This window comes from Chlamydotis macqueenii, chromosome 1 (assembly GCF_036417535.1).
Source record: "Chlamydotis macqueenii isolate bChlMac1 chromosome 1, bChlMac1.mat, whole genome shotgun sequence".
NCBI classification, from domain to species: domain Eukaryota; kingdom Metazoa; phylum Chordata; class Aves; order Otidiformes; family Otididae; genus Chlamydotis; species Chlamydotis macqueenii.
The window spans coordinates 66187463-66205199 of NC_141556.1; the positions used below are offsets into that span (position 1 = coordinate 66187463).

The window sequence follows — 17737 nt, forward strand, 5'->3', positions numbered from 1 at the left end:
AGATGTGATTGATAGCCAAAAGCGTACCCCAGAAGTCTTGCAGATCTTAGTGGAAAGCTTTTTTTTCTTACATTTTTCAAAGTATATATTTAATTTTTAATTCAGTGATAGTGTAGGTAAATTTCTATATGCTGTTCTATTTTTATATTCACTGCTGTTGCTCTCATTAAATATTACAAGTTTTTTTTTTCTGTAAGGGAAAGTAGCTTGGAAGTTCATTGCTAGCAAGCTATGGTTTGTCCCCAAATACATGGTGTCAACACAGAACTGTATCCACCATGGACATCCTCCTGCTTATTTAATCCTTGCCCTTCTGCAATGAAATCCTGGCTGCTAAAAATAGGATCTTTAGGCAGGGCTCCAAAAGGAGAGGTGGAGCATCCTCCTGTATCTGAAGTGAGTCAGTCTAGAAAGGGAAGGTTTAGTTTAAGCAATGCAAAAAGCAGCATCAGGAAGGTTACCCAGCAAGTAGGGGATACAGGGACTAATAAGGAAAGCAGAAAAGTTCCAGTCAGAAGAGTGCAACTAGAGAAAAAGGACCCAAGAACAACAGGTAGAACTTGCCTTGCAGGGTGAGGTTGATACCTGAGAACAGAGGAAAACAAGTAGACTGGAAATAGGCCTGGAGAATGGAGGAAAGCAGGTGCCCATCTACTACTGTAGAAAACTACCTTCTGCGGACATAAACCTACTGGGGTGGAGAGTTTTGTTGGGAGGACATGCCCTGAGGTGAACAGACCCATTTGTACCAAGGTGGCTCAGGTACTAGAGGCAGCAGCATTGCCCAGAGATGAACACACTCCGTGTCCCAAAACACATGTCAAACAGACTGCCTTTGCATCGGCGAGGTACACTGCTTTCAATCTTCCAGCCAGTCCATTCAGTACTATCTTGGGTATTTCTGCAAAGCTAGGCAATGCACTGTATATTGTAGATGCATCTTCTATTCCAAGATATTCTGGGACTGATAATTTATGGTTTTGGCAGCCTAGGCTATTTTCAAAATATTGATATTAAGATGAAGCCCACTGCATCTTACTCCAAATCTATCAGTCCACTCCTTTGTTTGTATATTTAGTCCTAAAAAAAAAAAAATAGATTAAAAAGCCTTTGCTTACCTGGCCTGCAATTCTAGTGTTCGCTCTTTTCCAGACACTTGAAAAGTGTGTGGATATTCTTCATTATGAGTTTCTATAATCTTCATACCATCTATGCCAACTCTGGTTCGAACTGAGAACTTTGATCCTACCAAGCTGAATTTTGGGACGCAGTAGAGTAACATATTGTTAAACTGTGAAGAAAAAAAACCCAAACAACACATGGCTTTGCATTAACAAAACCACACATACAGAGATCTGAGACAATATCGCAAAGCTTGGGTCAGCGGGCGAGAAAGCATGTGCTTTCTTGCTCAGCTGATAGAATCATGGAATGGTTAGGGTTGGAAGGGACCTTTAAAGGTCATCTAGTCCATCCCCCCTGCAAGAAGCAGGGACACCTTCAACCAGATCAGGTTGCTCAGAGCCCCATCCAACCTGGCCTTGAATGCTTCCAGGGATGGGGCATCCACCACCTCTCTGGGCAACCTGTTCCAGTGTTCCACCACCCTCATCATAAAAAAATTGTTTCCTTATATCAAGTCTGAATCTGCTTCCTTCTGTTTTAAAACCATTACCCCTTGTCCTATCACAACAAGCCCTGCTAAAGAGTTTCTCCCCTTATTTCCTGTAGGCCCCCTTTAGGTACTGGAAGGCTGCTATGAGGTCTCCCTGGAGCCTTCTCTTCTCCAGGCTGAACAGCCCCAACTCTCTCAGCCTGTCCTCACAGGAGACGTGCTCCAGTCCTCTGATCATCTTTGTGGCCCTTCTCTGGACTTGCTCCAACAGGTCTGAGAAGACCAAAGCTCTCATGCAAGACAACTCCTTACTTGTTTTAGAAATAAGATTAAAGGACAGTTTCAGCGGATATAGAAAAATTGCTCTGTATATGCAGCAGTCTTCATAGCACTTACTATCAACTTTACTCAAGCTGAATATTTTATACCACTGTAAACCTTCTGTTAGAAAAGCCCATTCTTACACCCCAGTTCCGCAAAACCTACTCTAAACTGCAGAATAAGAACTCTTTTCTTCAGTGTATACATTTGTATTAACCCTGTACCAAAAACATTTGGTTTTATAGAAGTTGTAACTGATTTTATTTGAGGACATTATTTGCTTTTTCTCCAAGATAGAAGAACATTTCTGTCTTGCAGATTTTATTCAATGAAACCCACAATATCACAGGGAAAAAATACATGAGCAGGACAAAGATATATTCCTTATTAAAGATGAGAACTTCAAATAATGTTTAAATGTCTAAAACCCCAGTCTAGAAGCCCAGTTATTAGATCTACAGATTTTAATTTTTGCACATTTTTCCCCATCACATTTTCTCACAATTAATTACTAAAAAGAGAAACGTGCTTCAGTTAAATTTCACAGAAATCCTGTCTAGCCTATTGTCTAGTCTGTATCACAGATACAGCACGTTTGAACTTGTCACCTCTCATATGAAATGCACATCATTTTAATCAGTTTTCTAGTCCCATTTGCGGTCTTACTATTCAATGGTTTCTCCTTTTGTCTGAAGCACAGATAAACAGGAGTTGTGTGTGCCTCAACAACCTGTAACTAGTATTTATTAACCAGAAGACATGCAATGGCAAAGGCCCATAAGCAAAAATGTATTGGCAATTTTTAATGCATGGGAAGCAATGAACTATATCAAATGTTTTCAAAGAGGGCTGTAAGGGAGGAGCATGGCTGTAGTTTGTTAGTCCCAAGACAGGACACAGGCAACTGACAGGAGGATGACCTGCCATGATACCAAGCTCCCACAGGACCTTGAGACTTACTGGGACGCCAACACACACAGCTGATCAGAACTAAAATCCTAAGCTTCTACATTTCAGTTTCATGAGAATGTCACAATTCTCATGCTCTAGGAACTGCATTTATAATCAGTAGCCACTTATTTAAATGTGAATTGCTTGACACTGGTCCTATTTTTTTAAAACCATATATTCTGTTCTGAATGGTATACAGCCACCATACTCACTAGGAAAAGATACCGTTCTTGAGCAGATGTATTGCGAGCAGCAAGTTTAAGGATTTGGCCTTCTTTTATCAGTTCATTTGAAGGGTTCACAATGTCTTCCTCTTCTCCCAGCATCTCATATATCTCTAACAATTTCTTTAGATTCTCCTTTACAGTGAAAATACAGTTATAAAACTTATTAATTAAAAGCACAGTTCTTTTTAAGCATATTTAAGTGAAATGATGGGAAGCTTGTATAAGTCTGGAGAATGTCAGCTTTGAAAAACATATATATACCCGGTATGTACGGTCAGCCATGCAGACTGATTAACACAGTTGATACAATAACAAGTACTTTAGAAATGTTATCTCCATGGTAATTTTAAAAATGCAGTTACACATATAACCTGTGTTATTTTTTGCCCAAAATATCTCACATACTTAATGAAGTACCTATTTCACCAGACAAATGTGGGAGAGGAACAGTAACTACTCTTTGCAAACATTATCTTTCCGCTGGCAGAAACAGATGAAACAAGGTTAAGAGTCCAGCACAGTGTCAGCTATTTGAGCCTGGAGAGGAACCTACTCTGTCCCGTGTTCCACTTGAGAGAATTAGGTGCAATGCCAAATTTTGTCAACCATTCTTAAATACATTAAGTAGGAGAAATCACTTGTACCCAGGAAACCCATTTTTGTCATTTTAGGGAAGATTTGCAATTCACACTCCTAGCTTCACCAGATACTCAAATATAATACATTAAAAAAATCAAGAGGGAAATGAGGATCATTTACCATTTTTCTTATTGCACTATTAGAGTGACTTGCTGCCGTGGATATAATTTCCAGGGATTCTAAACAGAAGAAAAAGAAAAAAGTAAAATCAAAAAGCTGCTTTTTTACATATTTTATATTACATGTTTTAAAAAATTGATCATTCTATGAAATTATATTTGTCATTTTTATGTAAATGACATACTACAATGAATTTTTTAAATTATCAATAAAAACTAACCAAGGTAAAGTGAAAAGCATAAGAAAATCAGCTAGCAAAAAGAAATTATAATCTGGAAAGATTAGACAAGAATTATTGCAGATTACTTTAGAGCTTCAGCACTTAGAATCACATTTTTTGTGGCATGTATAGTCACAGTTGTCTGTCCTCTTTTCTCGAAGTAGTCCAGAATGTCATACTATGGTTTTCAGTTGGAACAGCTCACATTGCAAATATTTACAGTAATGGTACAACAATGAAATATTTTAGAAAATTATCTAGCAAGTAATTTTGAACAATCCAAGAAAACAGCTTGAACTGTTCTTGAGTAAATACAGAGAGGAATCAATTTTAAAATAGGCTGTTCTCTTTCCCTTCAGGAGCTTAAAAATTACTCAATTTTTTTCACAAGAGCCACACATTCCAAATGTGCATAAAGCAAACAAAAATGTTGACCAAAAAAAAAGAAAAACCACCACAACCCCTGAACATCCACAAAGCAAACAATTCAAAACTTGTGCGCTATTCCAAAACTAAAACAAAAGTTATGTACACCAGGAGGAGGATACTAAAGGTTTTACAGTTTTTATATTAACTTCATTCACTATTCAAGCAGATTTTTTTTCAAAGAATCCTATAACTCCGCTGAAGAAATCCTAACATTTTTTTCAGAGGAACTTTGCTTCTTCCCTTTATTTTTGCTGAAAATATTTTTAATTTACAGTATCCGCTTACTAATATCTTATTAGTATAGGTCTCTTAATGGCTAGAAGAGACTTACTTTCAGCATCTTTCCAGTCTAGGGAATCCTGAGGCAGTTTCCTTAGGTAGTCCTTTAGAAGCATCTCATAACGTGGAATACGTTGTACTGGTTCTAGCATGTGATGTTGCAATGTCAAATTTCCACATACTTTTTCTTTCTAAAAAATTGTGAACATATTTCAATGTAGTCAGCAAAAAAATGTTATTAGGATACAGTAAAATATGAGTTATGATTGATAAAACATAAATAATGTACTTTGAAACATGCATGATAGAGCTTCTGAAAGAAAATAGAACTACTTTAATTAGAACCAAATAGTTAGAAACTCTTTCCTAAAAATTGTAAAGTTTTCTAAGCATCCACTAGAATTCCTAAACAAAAGTCCTATCAAAAAGAGCTCCCAAACCGTTTTGTATTTTAACCTAGTTTTGTAATAACTCCGACAAAATAATTACAACTGAACTAATTAGAACAGTTCATGATCACTTATTAGAAAACAACTCTTAAAATATACTTTTATAGCTCATTCATCTATCTGAGAAGAGAGCGCTTTGAGTTTCATTTATAATGTAAATCCCCTCAGCAGTGTTTTAAGATGCATATTCATTTCCATAATCTTAGATGCAATTAAAAGAATACATTAAAATACATGTAGTTGTCTTCCCTGGCTTAGAATCACAAGACCCTACAGAGCAACAAAATTTAAGGAGAAATACCGTATGCTATCTGCCAATTCACAGAGAAACCTACAGGGAGCACTAGAGGGTATAAAACACACTTTGAAAAGAACAATGATTGCTTAACTGTTAAGCTTTCTTTACCTTTTGTGGGTCGGCATTCAGCATTATATAATTCCAAAGAGTAGTATTCTGCATAACAGCACTGGTGTGAAGAAAGAGAATACTCATAGATTCAGTGCAAGGATCTATATTCGCACTGATATGTCATTTTATCCTAAAACAGTATGTACTTTTGGTGTCTACAAAAAAATGTAGGGTTTTTTTAGGCTTCTCATGTATCAGTCTTTATACTTTGGTTCTCTATGTTGCAGTGGGAAGTCTGGCTTTGTGGGGATATTTGTGCACACATGAAGGGAGAAGGAGAAGAAACAGAATGCAGCATGAAGAGGAGAAAAACAAGAGCTCTAAATTCTAAGGGATGATCTTATTGTTAATCCCTTTTTACCACCCACAAACCTACATGTTTTTATATATGCTTACAGTACTTGGTGATCTACATTATTTTCCCAGTTACCTGAATGTCTTGAATAATGAATTTGAATTGAGGTGACCGTTCAGTCCATGTTTTCACCAATTCCATTGCATTATCAAAATTCTTAACATACTCTCCATACATCTTGAGGAAAGGAGCTAACTTTTGCAGAATATCTCCAATTCTGGGGGTGGTAGACCTGCAAAGTAAGAGGGCGGAATCTCAGAGCAAACAGGAAAGAAAAGAGTCACACAAGGTTATAAAACAGTTTCAAGTGTTTAATAGAGAATTTTTCTGTTTGGGATTGCAGCATATAGAGTTCCAACATAACCATTAAAACTGAGCTGAGTTAACATGGAAAGATTATTTGAATCCTCTTTGATTGTGTATGAGTATTATAGGTCACATAGAACACTGAAGAAAGAAAAGCTATCTATAATGAAAAACCTGAAAGGCTTTGTTTACAAAAGATGACCTAATTTATTTTATTTGCTGTTTCTTAAAACTACATTATCTTCTTTCAAGCATACTTTACTCTTTAAATATCAAACCTGCTGTTTTGTTTGAGGACTGAATCCACACTGTACAGCTTCCCTTCTGTGTATAAATAGATGTATTTACAACTTCTACAAATCATTATTTATCTAAGAAAACCTACTAAGTAGAGAGAGTCCTTTGGATTCCAGTCTTTTGTAAGAACTTTCCCACATCTTTCCCAATTGTTGATAGCATCTTCACATAAAACAGAATAGTAAAGAAAGTGATGGAGAGGCAGACTGAAGGTGCACTCTCAATGCACAAAAAGAAAGCAGAATGGTATACATGCATCTCCAAGAATTACAACAGGAAACACATTTCACGTTTCATTTTCAAGGACAGACTCAGAAACTCAGTAGCTCTGGATTTCTGAAAGTCTGAAATCAATGTTGTGGTAATGGTCTAAAGCGAAGCAATCTGCTGCAGTCTACTCCAGCACACCAATTCTCCAAGAGAAAAGCTGTGCAGAAAGAAAAAGTTATTTGAATAGTGAATATTGCCAGAACTGGCAAAGGCTGGTCCAGTTCCAGCTCCCTTCAGGGGGGCAGAAGGTACCTGTGTAAGACCTGTCAGAGATCTGAGCAACTGGTGGGTCTGGCAACTAGAGAAGAGGACAAGACAGAGTGGGAAGTTGGTGTCTCAAATCATCAAGGCTCTCCACTCCTAATTAGCTTCACATATTTGTGTTGTGGTTACTCTACAGGCAAGCAGACACATACACTTTCAAAGGCAAGCTAACAATTTAAAACAAAAACCCACTCCTTTGATTCACTAAATGCTATTTCCCCGGATTGGCATTTCATTGCAGTGTAGCAGCATAATTTTTAATTGAAAATAAAATACAAATCATGCCAATTCCAACAGAACCAAAGGAAACGTGAATACATTTTTAAAGGTCATTAGAAAAAAAAAAACCCACACAGACAGTTAAAGTTTTCTGATAAATTTAAAAGATAAGTAATTATAAAATTTTATAATTAAAAAAACTTAAAGCAGAAAAGACTGTGGCAATCTTTTATCTAAGGAAATTGGCACAAAAAAAAATAATACTTCTGCTTAACTGTTTCACAGCTATCACTGGACAGACATTAAAAGAAAATGTTAAAACTTTTATAAACCAAGATGCAGGAAGAGTTTGCTATGCCTGCTCTTTAGATACCTGCAGCTGCTCATTTACAGAGCGTGCTGCAATTTCACTGTCTCTGAAGAGTCAAAAATTTAATAACTACTTTTCATGCAAGGCCCTTATAAGTCCAAAGACTCTGAGGCTGTAAAAAAACACAAATTCACCATCATTTCAAGTAAGAAAGACAAAGTCCATGTTGTACAAAGAGCTCTGGAAGAACAGGAAAGACAGGGAAGTCTCAGAGAGTAGAACTTTCTGAGAACAGCATCCTCCCTCGATGGGCTTGTAAGTATAGACAACTATTTCATCTCATATTCAAATGCTATGCACCATAAGCCAAAATATTAAATTTTACTAAGTGTCATCAGGTTCAGGACAGTTACTGTTCTCTTGGATAGACAGATCAGAAAGAGAACTATTACCATAGACCCAAATCAGCACTGCACTGTTGCCATAAAACAAAGGTAGCATCATTTTGTGGATAAGAAATAGGACTTCACATTGTAATGCAGGTATAGAAACACTTTGTATTTCTGTGCTATCAGACCACGATGGTATTCACATTTGCATTCTAAAAACACAAACACGAAACAGCTGACTTACTAATCATGATTTGTTCCATCACATTTAAAACTGTCATGGCTGCAAGAAAACTAAGGAAAGGTCTGTAAAATCACAAGGTCACTACAGAACAACAGCTTTCTTCCATCATACAAGCTAACAGGCATCCAACAAAATTGAAAGTTGTAGTTGCAAAGCAAAACAAATTATATGAGTAGATCTGCTCTCTAATTGCCACAGATTGCAAAACTGTTGAAAGAGTGAAATACTATCTTCACCATCCCTGCCCCACCAGAGGTGATTGTGCTGTCTTCTTATATTCTTCCCCAGGTATCTGCTATTGGTCATCCTCGGGTACAAAAGACAGAGTTACTTAAGTACTTTGATGTGGGATCACTGTTATGCTCTGTTATGCTCTTTTCATGGCAAATATATTGCAACAAGGCTGCTTCCAGTGTTTTCAAGCCATATGTTGTAAAAGAGATATTAATCTCCAGCTGTTGCTCAACTCATTCAAAATGCAACTACCAGACAATTTCATTTCCACCCGATAAGCTTACATTCACATTGCCTTTTTTTCTAAGAATGAAGAATCTGCTTCTGATCCACTTATCCCAGTTGCAAAACCATATATTTTTAATTTAAGTTTTCAGAACAAACCACAACTCAGGGGAAGTTTCACAGAAATTTTCATCTATTTTTATTGGAAGCTAAAGAAAATAGAAGAGCATAAGCCTACCAATAAAAGATACTGATGTATTTTCTATATCTAATTAGGGGAACTGCCGAGGAAAGTGAACTCCGTACCTAGCAGAAGCTGTTGTTCCAGACAATTTCAGAGACTGGTGATGGGGAGAGAAAGTTATCCTACATTTTTCTTTCAGCAGTTATGAGAAATAATTCTCTTCAACTGCACCCTTTCTTCTAACTCCTCCCAAAAGCATAATGGCCATTTAAACAGGCTGTCTCAGGTACAGCACAGAGGTTGTTTCCAAGTCATGTCAGAAAGATAATATCCTTCTGATGCAATTTATTAGTTTTGCATGAATATTCAAAGCTCATCTGCAAAAGCACTTTTCAACCTTTGAAGCTATATAATAATACATACCATATTAGTAACTGATTTAGCATTTCGCAAATACATAAGGTAGTGCAACCCATCTTCCATGCTCTATAAAGTGTCTATAGCAAAATTTTAAGTGTATGTCACAAATTTTATTTCAAATATAGGCAGCACTGACAATGTCATGTACACTGCTTTTTAAACATCATTGCAATAAATTAAACTCCACTTCCCATAAATATGCACTCTATTTTAATCTAGGCATTCATATTTCCTACCAGGTTTTATCAATTGATTAGAAGAAAAAAAGGGTGGTTTTACCTTAAACGGTCATTCTGCAAGGAACATAAGTTACGGTGTAAGCTTTGCTATATTTCATGATGCTTATTACATTTTATTGACTTTCTTGTGTTATAGACTATACGGGGCATATGTTTGTGCATGGTAACTATTCTATTTTAAAGATTCATCATTTTAAAGGGGAATCATCTTACAGAGTTAGGAGACATTTAGACATAGGTCTAAAGCACCACTGTGTGGTCTGAGATGTTAATATATGTCACAAAAATACATTCATTCTCAATTTTTGGTGTGATTTTTGACTATTAAGGAGTTATATAAAAGTGTAACTGGAAATAATATATGGACAAACACTTGAATTCCTCATAATAAATCCTAGATAACATGGAATACAGGAGCCAAACAGGTGCTGAGGTGAAACAACTGGATGAAACAATATTTGTAGTTTTTTTTTTTTAATGAAGTGACACATTTTCCCGAATAAGGTAGGGAAGTAGCAATGGTCTGGGACTTTTTTTTTTTTTTGACAATTACATAAAAAAAGACCAAAAATACATGGCTATATTTTAATATTTCCAGAATCGCATACACTGAGGCAGGATAAAGATACTACAATATCTTTACATGATCATTACAGAGTGTATTTACACCTCAGCTATCCTTCTTGCTTGCTCCAAATAGAGGTCAAGAAAAGCTTGGGGAAAAATGCCCCCAAAATATACCTGACATGGATTTTTGTTTCAAACAGAAAACCAAAACACAGAAAAAAAAGAATGTATCTCACCTTAATACAGAAAGCAATAATGACAAAGATTACTGTGCTGCAAAGGTAGCACAAAACATATACATGTTATTTATCTCAATTTTGTATTCTGTGCAACTAATTCACCAGGTAGCACATCATTTCAGTCTAAACTTCTAATTCAGCAAGGCATTTAATCATGACTAATCTCACTAGCTTCACTGAGATACATGTCCTTTATTTTGAGCAAATGACGCAAGTCCTCTACTGAGTCAGATCCTGACAAAGAGTGGAAGAACAGATGTTCTCCTGCCCACAGTACTTCCTGGGTCTGGAGCACTTAATTATGAAGGTACTTTCCCTACTTCAATCCTATAACAGAGTTTCTACAGACACGGTTTTAGTAATACATTAACAAGTGAATCACCTCTTACCATTCTTGCATTCTTTTCTCAAGTTCTGGAAGTAAGAATTTACTGTGGAAGGCATTTATTGATGAAATATTAGAAAAGATTTTGTTAATCACTTCAGCTGGAAATGAACCTCTGTTGGCTTCCTCAAGGAGTCTAGAATAGAATACCTGCAATACAGAAAAAGAACCCCAAACTTATCAGCCTATTACTTTTAATCAATGGATGAAGACCTATCCACCCCTTCTTCTCCAACTGGGGCAAGATTAATGTTTCAATAATATGTACAGGTAATGACAAACTCATTTATTGCCTTGCCCTCACCAGAAGTTAAAAGCTTCTCCTCCCCTTACATTCTGCTTTTTTCTTGTCAGCCAGGAAAATGCCGCAGGCAGAGCAGACATAAAGAAAGTCAAACTGAAGTAGTGCCATTTTGGATTGACTCCAGGCATCCTGTCTGTTTTACCAGCTAGATTATCTCAGCTTTCCCAGTCTTCCAGTCGTATTTTCCATTCTTGCTTTCTTTTCAATTAGCATGATGTCTGATCACCATTAGCCCAACCACTCTCCTTGTACGCTGTATCCCCTTATTCTTTTGAAATCCAAGTAGCTGGCAGACTATCAGCAGTCCCCAGATACCATTTAAAGCACAAAAGGATCCCCATTCTGACTGGACTCTACTATAGTCTCTTTAAAAATATATAAATTATTTCCCCATCAGTGAGCTCTGCCTGACTAGATGTAGGTACAAAATGCATGCACATCACATAAAACAGTGCTTATGGGGAGCTATGGCCCCCTGTCTCCTTCTCCCATGCTTGAACAGACTGCTTCTCCCTAGAAAGGGCTTCAGAAGCTTGGGAAAGAAGAAGAGTCTGAAGACATGAACTTTGGTAATCCCAACTGAGACAGCAAAAGTGTTTTCAAAGGGAAAAAGCTGGACGCTTTAACCTTTACTTTTAAATATGCTCAATTTGCTGCATCTCCAAGAGGACAGTTAGTTAATTTTGACAAATTGCTTTGAAGAATATGAAGGTTATATAGCTTTTAAATCCAGTTTGGAAACATAACAGTCCCTTCCCGGTCTTCTGCTTTCCTCTCATTAGCAGCAATTGAGCAGCTGTGCTTGAAACTGAATTTTCAGAACTCTGTGCAGACTGGAAACCAGGCATGGGAGGAATGCACTTACGATGAAATCAAGGAAAATAAGTGTACGTTACCCATCAGAAAAACCTATGAATGAAGTAAACATTTTCCATATTTTTTAAAAACTTCTCTACATCAAAGGTTCTTCTTTTTTTATTGGTGGTGGTTTTTTTTTTCTTCTTTTTCTCCCCAAATACTTTGTCTTGTAAAACATACCATATATCCATCCCAATATGGGTCTGCTAGGTAAATCCACTTTCATGAGGACAATTACTCCGATCCCCAAGCAGTCTGAACAATTATTGTATCAGTTGGGACTTTTTACTTTTAATCAACTCTGTGTGCAAGACTTATGCATTAGAACTGAGAAATTTCAGTAGTGATGTCTGAGAAAAATATCATGAAGCAAGACAATGCACAGCTTTAGGTACCCAGGTAAAATGGGTATAGATGTTCTGTGAGAAAGTAAACAAGGTTTAAAAAGGAAAATACTCAAGAACTACAGACTTCCACATTTAAGAAATATCAGTTTGATTCTACAGAGCACAAGAATTCAATCCTTGCAAGAAGAGTAATGCTTGTTCACTTCAATAGGACTCAGTCTAAACATGGAGTAGGAAAATAGGGCAAATACAGTTTAGAATGGGCATCTTCCTAGGTTCTTTGGCTCTAAAGAAAAAGTATTTTCAGGTGGCTGAAATTTGAAAGATTCAGTATTTTTCTAGTGGGCAGGTGATTTCAGTATCATAAAACGATACCCGTCTCGTTCACATCACCAGAAGCCACGAAATGAGTGAGGATAACATTATCCATCCCCCTTGTTGCAAGGGCTATCAGTATGAGGTTTGCACTATTATTGTTTACGGTGACATCTATACACACAGAACCTATTGCATTAATATCTACTACTTGTGAAAATGTAGTGGTTTTAAAATAAAAACATAGGCAAAGTTAGGTGACAAGAGCAAGTGACTGACTGGAAAAGTCAGCAAAATGTGAAAAACATACCACCTCTTATGTAATTTATATACACACATGCATAGCCATTCAAGTGAATTCAAGCAAGACAATAAAAACAAATTCAAGAAAAATGTACCCCATCTAAGAGGTCAAGTCGGCTAACATAGGCTTTTTCTGTTTGCAGAAGTTCATTGGCAATTTTGTGAAGTTTCTGTTCGTCGGTCTCCTGGAGGAAAATAAGAAGAGGTCTTAGGATGCTGAAGGAAACATAATTTAATAGTAAAAAAAAGCTGAAAAGACATATGATTACCTTACAGTCCAAAAAGCAACTGGAATCCAAGCCTCACATTTAGTAATAGACATTCCATTTTGAAAAATACAAACTTTCCAGCAGTTTAATCAAGAAATACAAAAGTTAGAGGAGGATAAAAATCAAACTGCTAAGTAAAATTCAAAGCCTAAAACATTTAGTATTCCTCAGTTCGTACAGCGATCTTTACCAGAGCACCAACTCCCTACTTAACAGATCAGCTCACAGTCTGGTAGTCGAGTACCACTGACCTTTCAGAGCTGGAAGAACTGATTTGCAGAGTAAGATGGAACAGATGGGAGTAGTTGGTGTTTGCCTCCACCCCCGTTTCAAAAGTTATTTGAACTGCATGTTCTTTGCACAACAGAATTACTGAAAAAAATACCATACAAAATGTTTTATATTCATCAATACACTCATTGCTGATTAATTGTTGACTGCAATTAGAGAACTCCTTCACCACATCTTTATGGAAGTCACTTTTGCATCTTAAGGGAAGTTTTCACTTTAAATTTTGTCATTCCACAAAATATATTCTTGATTCTTCTGCTGAACAGAAATTTTAAAAGTTCATTCAAATTTCAATATTGAACTAAATACATTAGAAGGTAAAATTACGACTTGCTATGAGAAGTTACTTCAAAACAAAGAATGAAAGCACAGACTTCTAAAATATTAAAATATTGGGGAAATGCCTTATGCTCACAAGTGTCAGATTCAATAAAAGGACACTTCTATTAAAAGATTTTTCTTCCAGATTTAGTGCTAGTGCTGAAAAGCATTCACATTTAATTACATCTGAGTCTTCCCTAAGTAAATGGTAGTCTTATCATAGTGCTTATGGGAAAGTGCTAATTTTCTAGACAAACCATAAAAAGTCTTCATAGAAAAACAAAGGCCGAGAGCTTAAAAGAGTTATTTCTGATTTCAAACCGCACACTGCTTTCCACAAGAGTGTGATATACATTTGCAAGAACATTTATAAAGATGGGTTACAGAATATTGAACACTGAAGTGCAGTCTTTTCATTTAAAGGACTTCAGTGGCTTTTTTTCCCTCTGCAGTATTCAGTAAGTATTCCAAATCTGAACATATTTCAATTCTAATCTGCAGTGCTAACAGTCACACTGCTACGTGACAGGCCTCCTCCCTAAATTCAGGCTTTCAATAGTGACTTCAAAGCTGTTCGTTAAATCTCTTTAAATCAGCATAGCAACCACAGTAACCTACAGAATAGCATTTTAAGTGCTGGCAAGAGACACTGCAGGGAGCTGGAGGATTAGCTATTACAGCTACAGCACACCGTTTAGTACAGCCATTTACAAGAAATATCACACGTGGGCTTGAAGCACAAAACTACGGAGGCTACTGGTTCCTAGGCAATTTTATTTTATTTTATTTTTCTCTCCCCAAAACCCCACTTTCTCTCTGAAGCACTGCTACAAAACTGATCTGCAGTTTTCAGAAGATTACTTGAACTAATCATGCACAGCAGACTGAAAAATAGCACACAAAATGAGCAATTAAAAAAAAAAAGCATTTAATCCTCACTCCTGGGTCAGGGCAAACCCCTCTTACTCTCCCACTATGCTCTGACCCCAGCTTTCCCATCCTCTCAGTATCAACCTTACACATCTTCCTAATTCTTGAACCTCAGTCTCCTTTCTACAACCAATGACACTACCTGACTTAGGAACCTTCCTTATGGGAAAAAACACGTACCACGGGTAAGTTATCTTTTTATCATGTGGCATGTTCTTATTCCAGCATAAGAATACCCACCTACAGGGTTCAATCAGTGTCAGAATAACACAAAACTGTATTGCTAATTTTCTTTTAGGGAAGTCCTCAGTTTCCCACCTCACTATCTCAACATTTGCTCACATGTTACATGAACTCCCAATTGTGTTTTCTACTACTGGCTCCATCTTCCTCCCTGAATAGCTCACTTCAGTGTCTTCTCTAGTATCCTATCTAAAGAAAAGCACCTGGTTTTCACAAGGTCACTCCAGCTTCCTTTCTGTTGGAAACAACAGCTCACAAGTGATTTTGCTAGTAGTGGTATTCACCTCCTGTGGAGCTTTTCTTGATGGAAGTGGCAGCCACTGCTCCTGAGCACACAGGGTGAACTGGGACCAGGGAGATGCATGGGTGGACGTATGGATCCTGGCAGGACCATGCTATACAGTAAGGCAAATTTGGTGGAAAGACTCACTATTGTGCAAAGCCCGTGCTGCAGCTGGCGTATATGTGTGTGTATATCCATTTCTTTCCTGATTTCAGGGAATTCATTCACAGCCATCCCAGCTCTACTGGGGCACACACCACACTGTGCTGCACCTTTACCCCCCAGCTGCCCACCCACCCCTCCTTGAAGAGTGACCAAGCTATGGCCTCAGGGCAGGCAGACCTCAAGAAGGGGCTCAGCTTCTGCAAACCCAAACTTGGCATTCTAAGTAGCAGGAAGCAACTCTTACAATATAATTTGGAAATAAATCCTGAATTATGTTTGTGACAGTGAGAATGACATGGAGCCATTTGTTATTACAGCTATTCAACAAAACAGTCTTGAAAAACCTTGTAGAGATAATGGAGGAAAATTCTTAAAAGAAAAAACGTTAAAAACTATGGAAAATATGAAGTTAGTATTCAATTTTGAGAACTTCAACGCTTCGCTAAAGAACTACTGTATCCAACCTAATCATTAACAGTAAAAGGAATTTTAATTCTCTTTTAAGTTACAAGTTATTTTCACGGGATATAACCATAAATGCACACATCTCTTTTCACAAGTAGGATAATAAGATTATAGAAATGAAAGATACGCGTGCACTTTTTTTTTTCCTGGAAAAAATTTATATTTCCCTCCTATTATTTTTTTATGCTTTTAGTACATCAGTGTATTTAGATTGGGTAATTTGCCCTTAATAGAAAATACTGAGACAAAAACTGTTCTTGAACTCTGAAGTTAAGATGAGATACAAAAAATGCTGCTGAGGGTAGGAACTCTTTCCATCTGTGTTTAAATTTCCTAATACTGTTTTTCCATTATCCTAAACTTGCAAAAATTACACTAATTTAAAGCAGATTTTACATGAAACTATATCCCAATATAGCCATAACTTATTACCCAAACCAAAGGGGAGCCATCTCCCATCAAGAAAACTATACCTACCAACATGACAGTCATGCTGTATGTGATTTATTCCTATTTAGGTGTAGCCCTTGCCCCAGGGGCTTTGCAGTAAGATATTAAGCAACACAGACAGGGTGAGAGATGTAGAGTTTGAAGAAATAACATCCAATCTATGTTGTGCTTGTTTGTTTGTAATTCTGAGTTTAGTCTAACGTAACAGAGGCAGATTTTCTTCTCGAAAACCATTCATGTCATAGCTGCTTCAGGATCCAAAGCTTTCTTCCCTAAGTATTTGGAATATAAATGTCAGTTTCCAGGATAATTTAAGCTTTCCTTTAATCTCGAGCCCTCAGTTTCTGAAATCAAGGAAAGCATTAAATTTTGCAAGACCTTCAATGCAAATCCTGAATGCTACTGTCACCTTCTGGCATATTAATGCCATACAACAGTCCACTGCACAAATCATGGGTAAGTTTCTTGCACAGCAAGCAAGGAAAGCAGTAAATACCCCGGTATCCCTAAAGAAGTGATTCTACTCAAGAGGATTTATGCACTTATATTGGGTGTTGAAGATATACAGCTTTGTTCATGATTTACAGTTGCTAAAGACGACCATAAAATTGTAGAACCAGAAAGAAGTTGGTAGAACCTCTCAAGTGTCACAACAGTAAAACATTTCTTGGCAGAAACTTAACCTAGCAATAAAGTCTCACCCTATTTAAATAAAAACTTCATCTTACATTTAGAAATACAGGATCTCCACCAGGTTTTGTATCTGAAACACCAGAGCGGCCAACATTGCCATTAAAAGAAAACATCAAGTAAGGACTTCAATAAAGATGCGCAATGGATTCTTCTCCATCTGTGGCATGCCTGCAGTCTATATCCCTATTTCCTACCAGTCTCACAACAAATATCAAAGCATTTATCTTCTTGTCTTCAGTTAGCTTTAAGAGCAGATTTCTCACAAGATGTTATTCAGGAAGTTATTGACTGGGATGTTCTTGTACTATTCAGCCTCCGCATGTTAGGCAAACCAAGTTTTCTGACAGAAGGTGCTTCTGCTGCAAGGCAGGAAACTTTTCACTTTTAATTGTCCTTTTGCTTGCGATACCTGTGGTTTGTGAACTTCAAATTAATACAGTAAATAAGAGTAATAAAGCATACTCCACTCTGGTCATTTGGGGAAAATGTTTCAGAACACTGCAAAATTTAGTAAGTTTGGTATAAACCTTTCCAGAACTTGCAAGAATCTGACTTTAGTCAGATCTACAGCAATGAGGAAAAAAAAAAAAAAAAAATTGTCAGAGCAAGATTATCTCAAGATAAGCTTTCTTTTCTAAGTCTAAAAAGCAAGTTTTTCTTTGGTTTTGCACCATTCCCCAATTTAAGTCACCCT

General features: G+C 36.9%; 1 protein-coding gene across 3 annotated transcripts in view; it reads right to left on the minus strand.

Annotated features, from left to right (window-relative positions):
• The window catches only part of FGD4 (FYVE, RhoGEF and PH domain containing 4), a 91109-nt gene that overhangs the window by 12774 nt on the left and 60598 nt on the right, over window positions 1-17737 (minus strand). For all 3 annotated transcript variants that reach the window (XM_086755093.1, XM_086755094.1, XM_086755090.1), the window contains exons 5-11: window positions 13029-13118; window positions 10811-10956; window positions 6090-6246; window positions 4854-4992; window positions 3874-3932; window positions 3100-3246; window positions 1119-1291 (exon numbers count right to left, since the gene is read on the minus strand). In XM_086755093.1, coding sequence (XP_086611219.1) covers window positions 1119-1291; window positions 3100-3246; window positions 3874-3932; window positions 4854-4992; window positions 6090-6246; window positions 10811-10956; window positions 13029-13118 — 911 coding nt within the window. The remainder of the gene's footprint in view (window positions 1-1118; window positions 1292-3099; window positions 3247-3873; window positions 3933-4853; window positions 4993-6089; window positions 6247-10810; window positions 10957-13028; window positions 13119-17737) is intronic.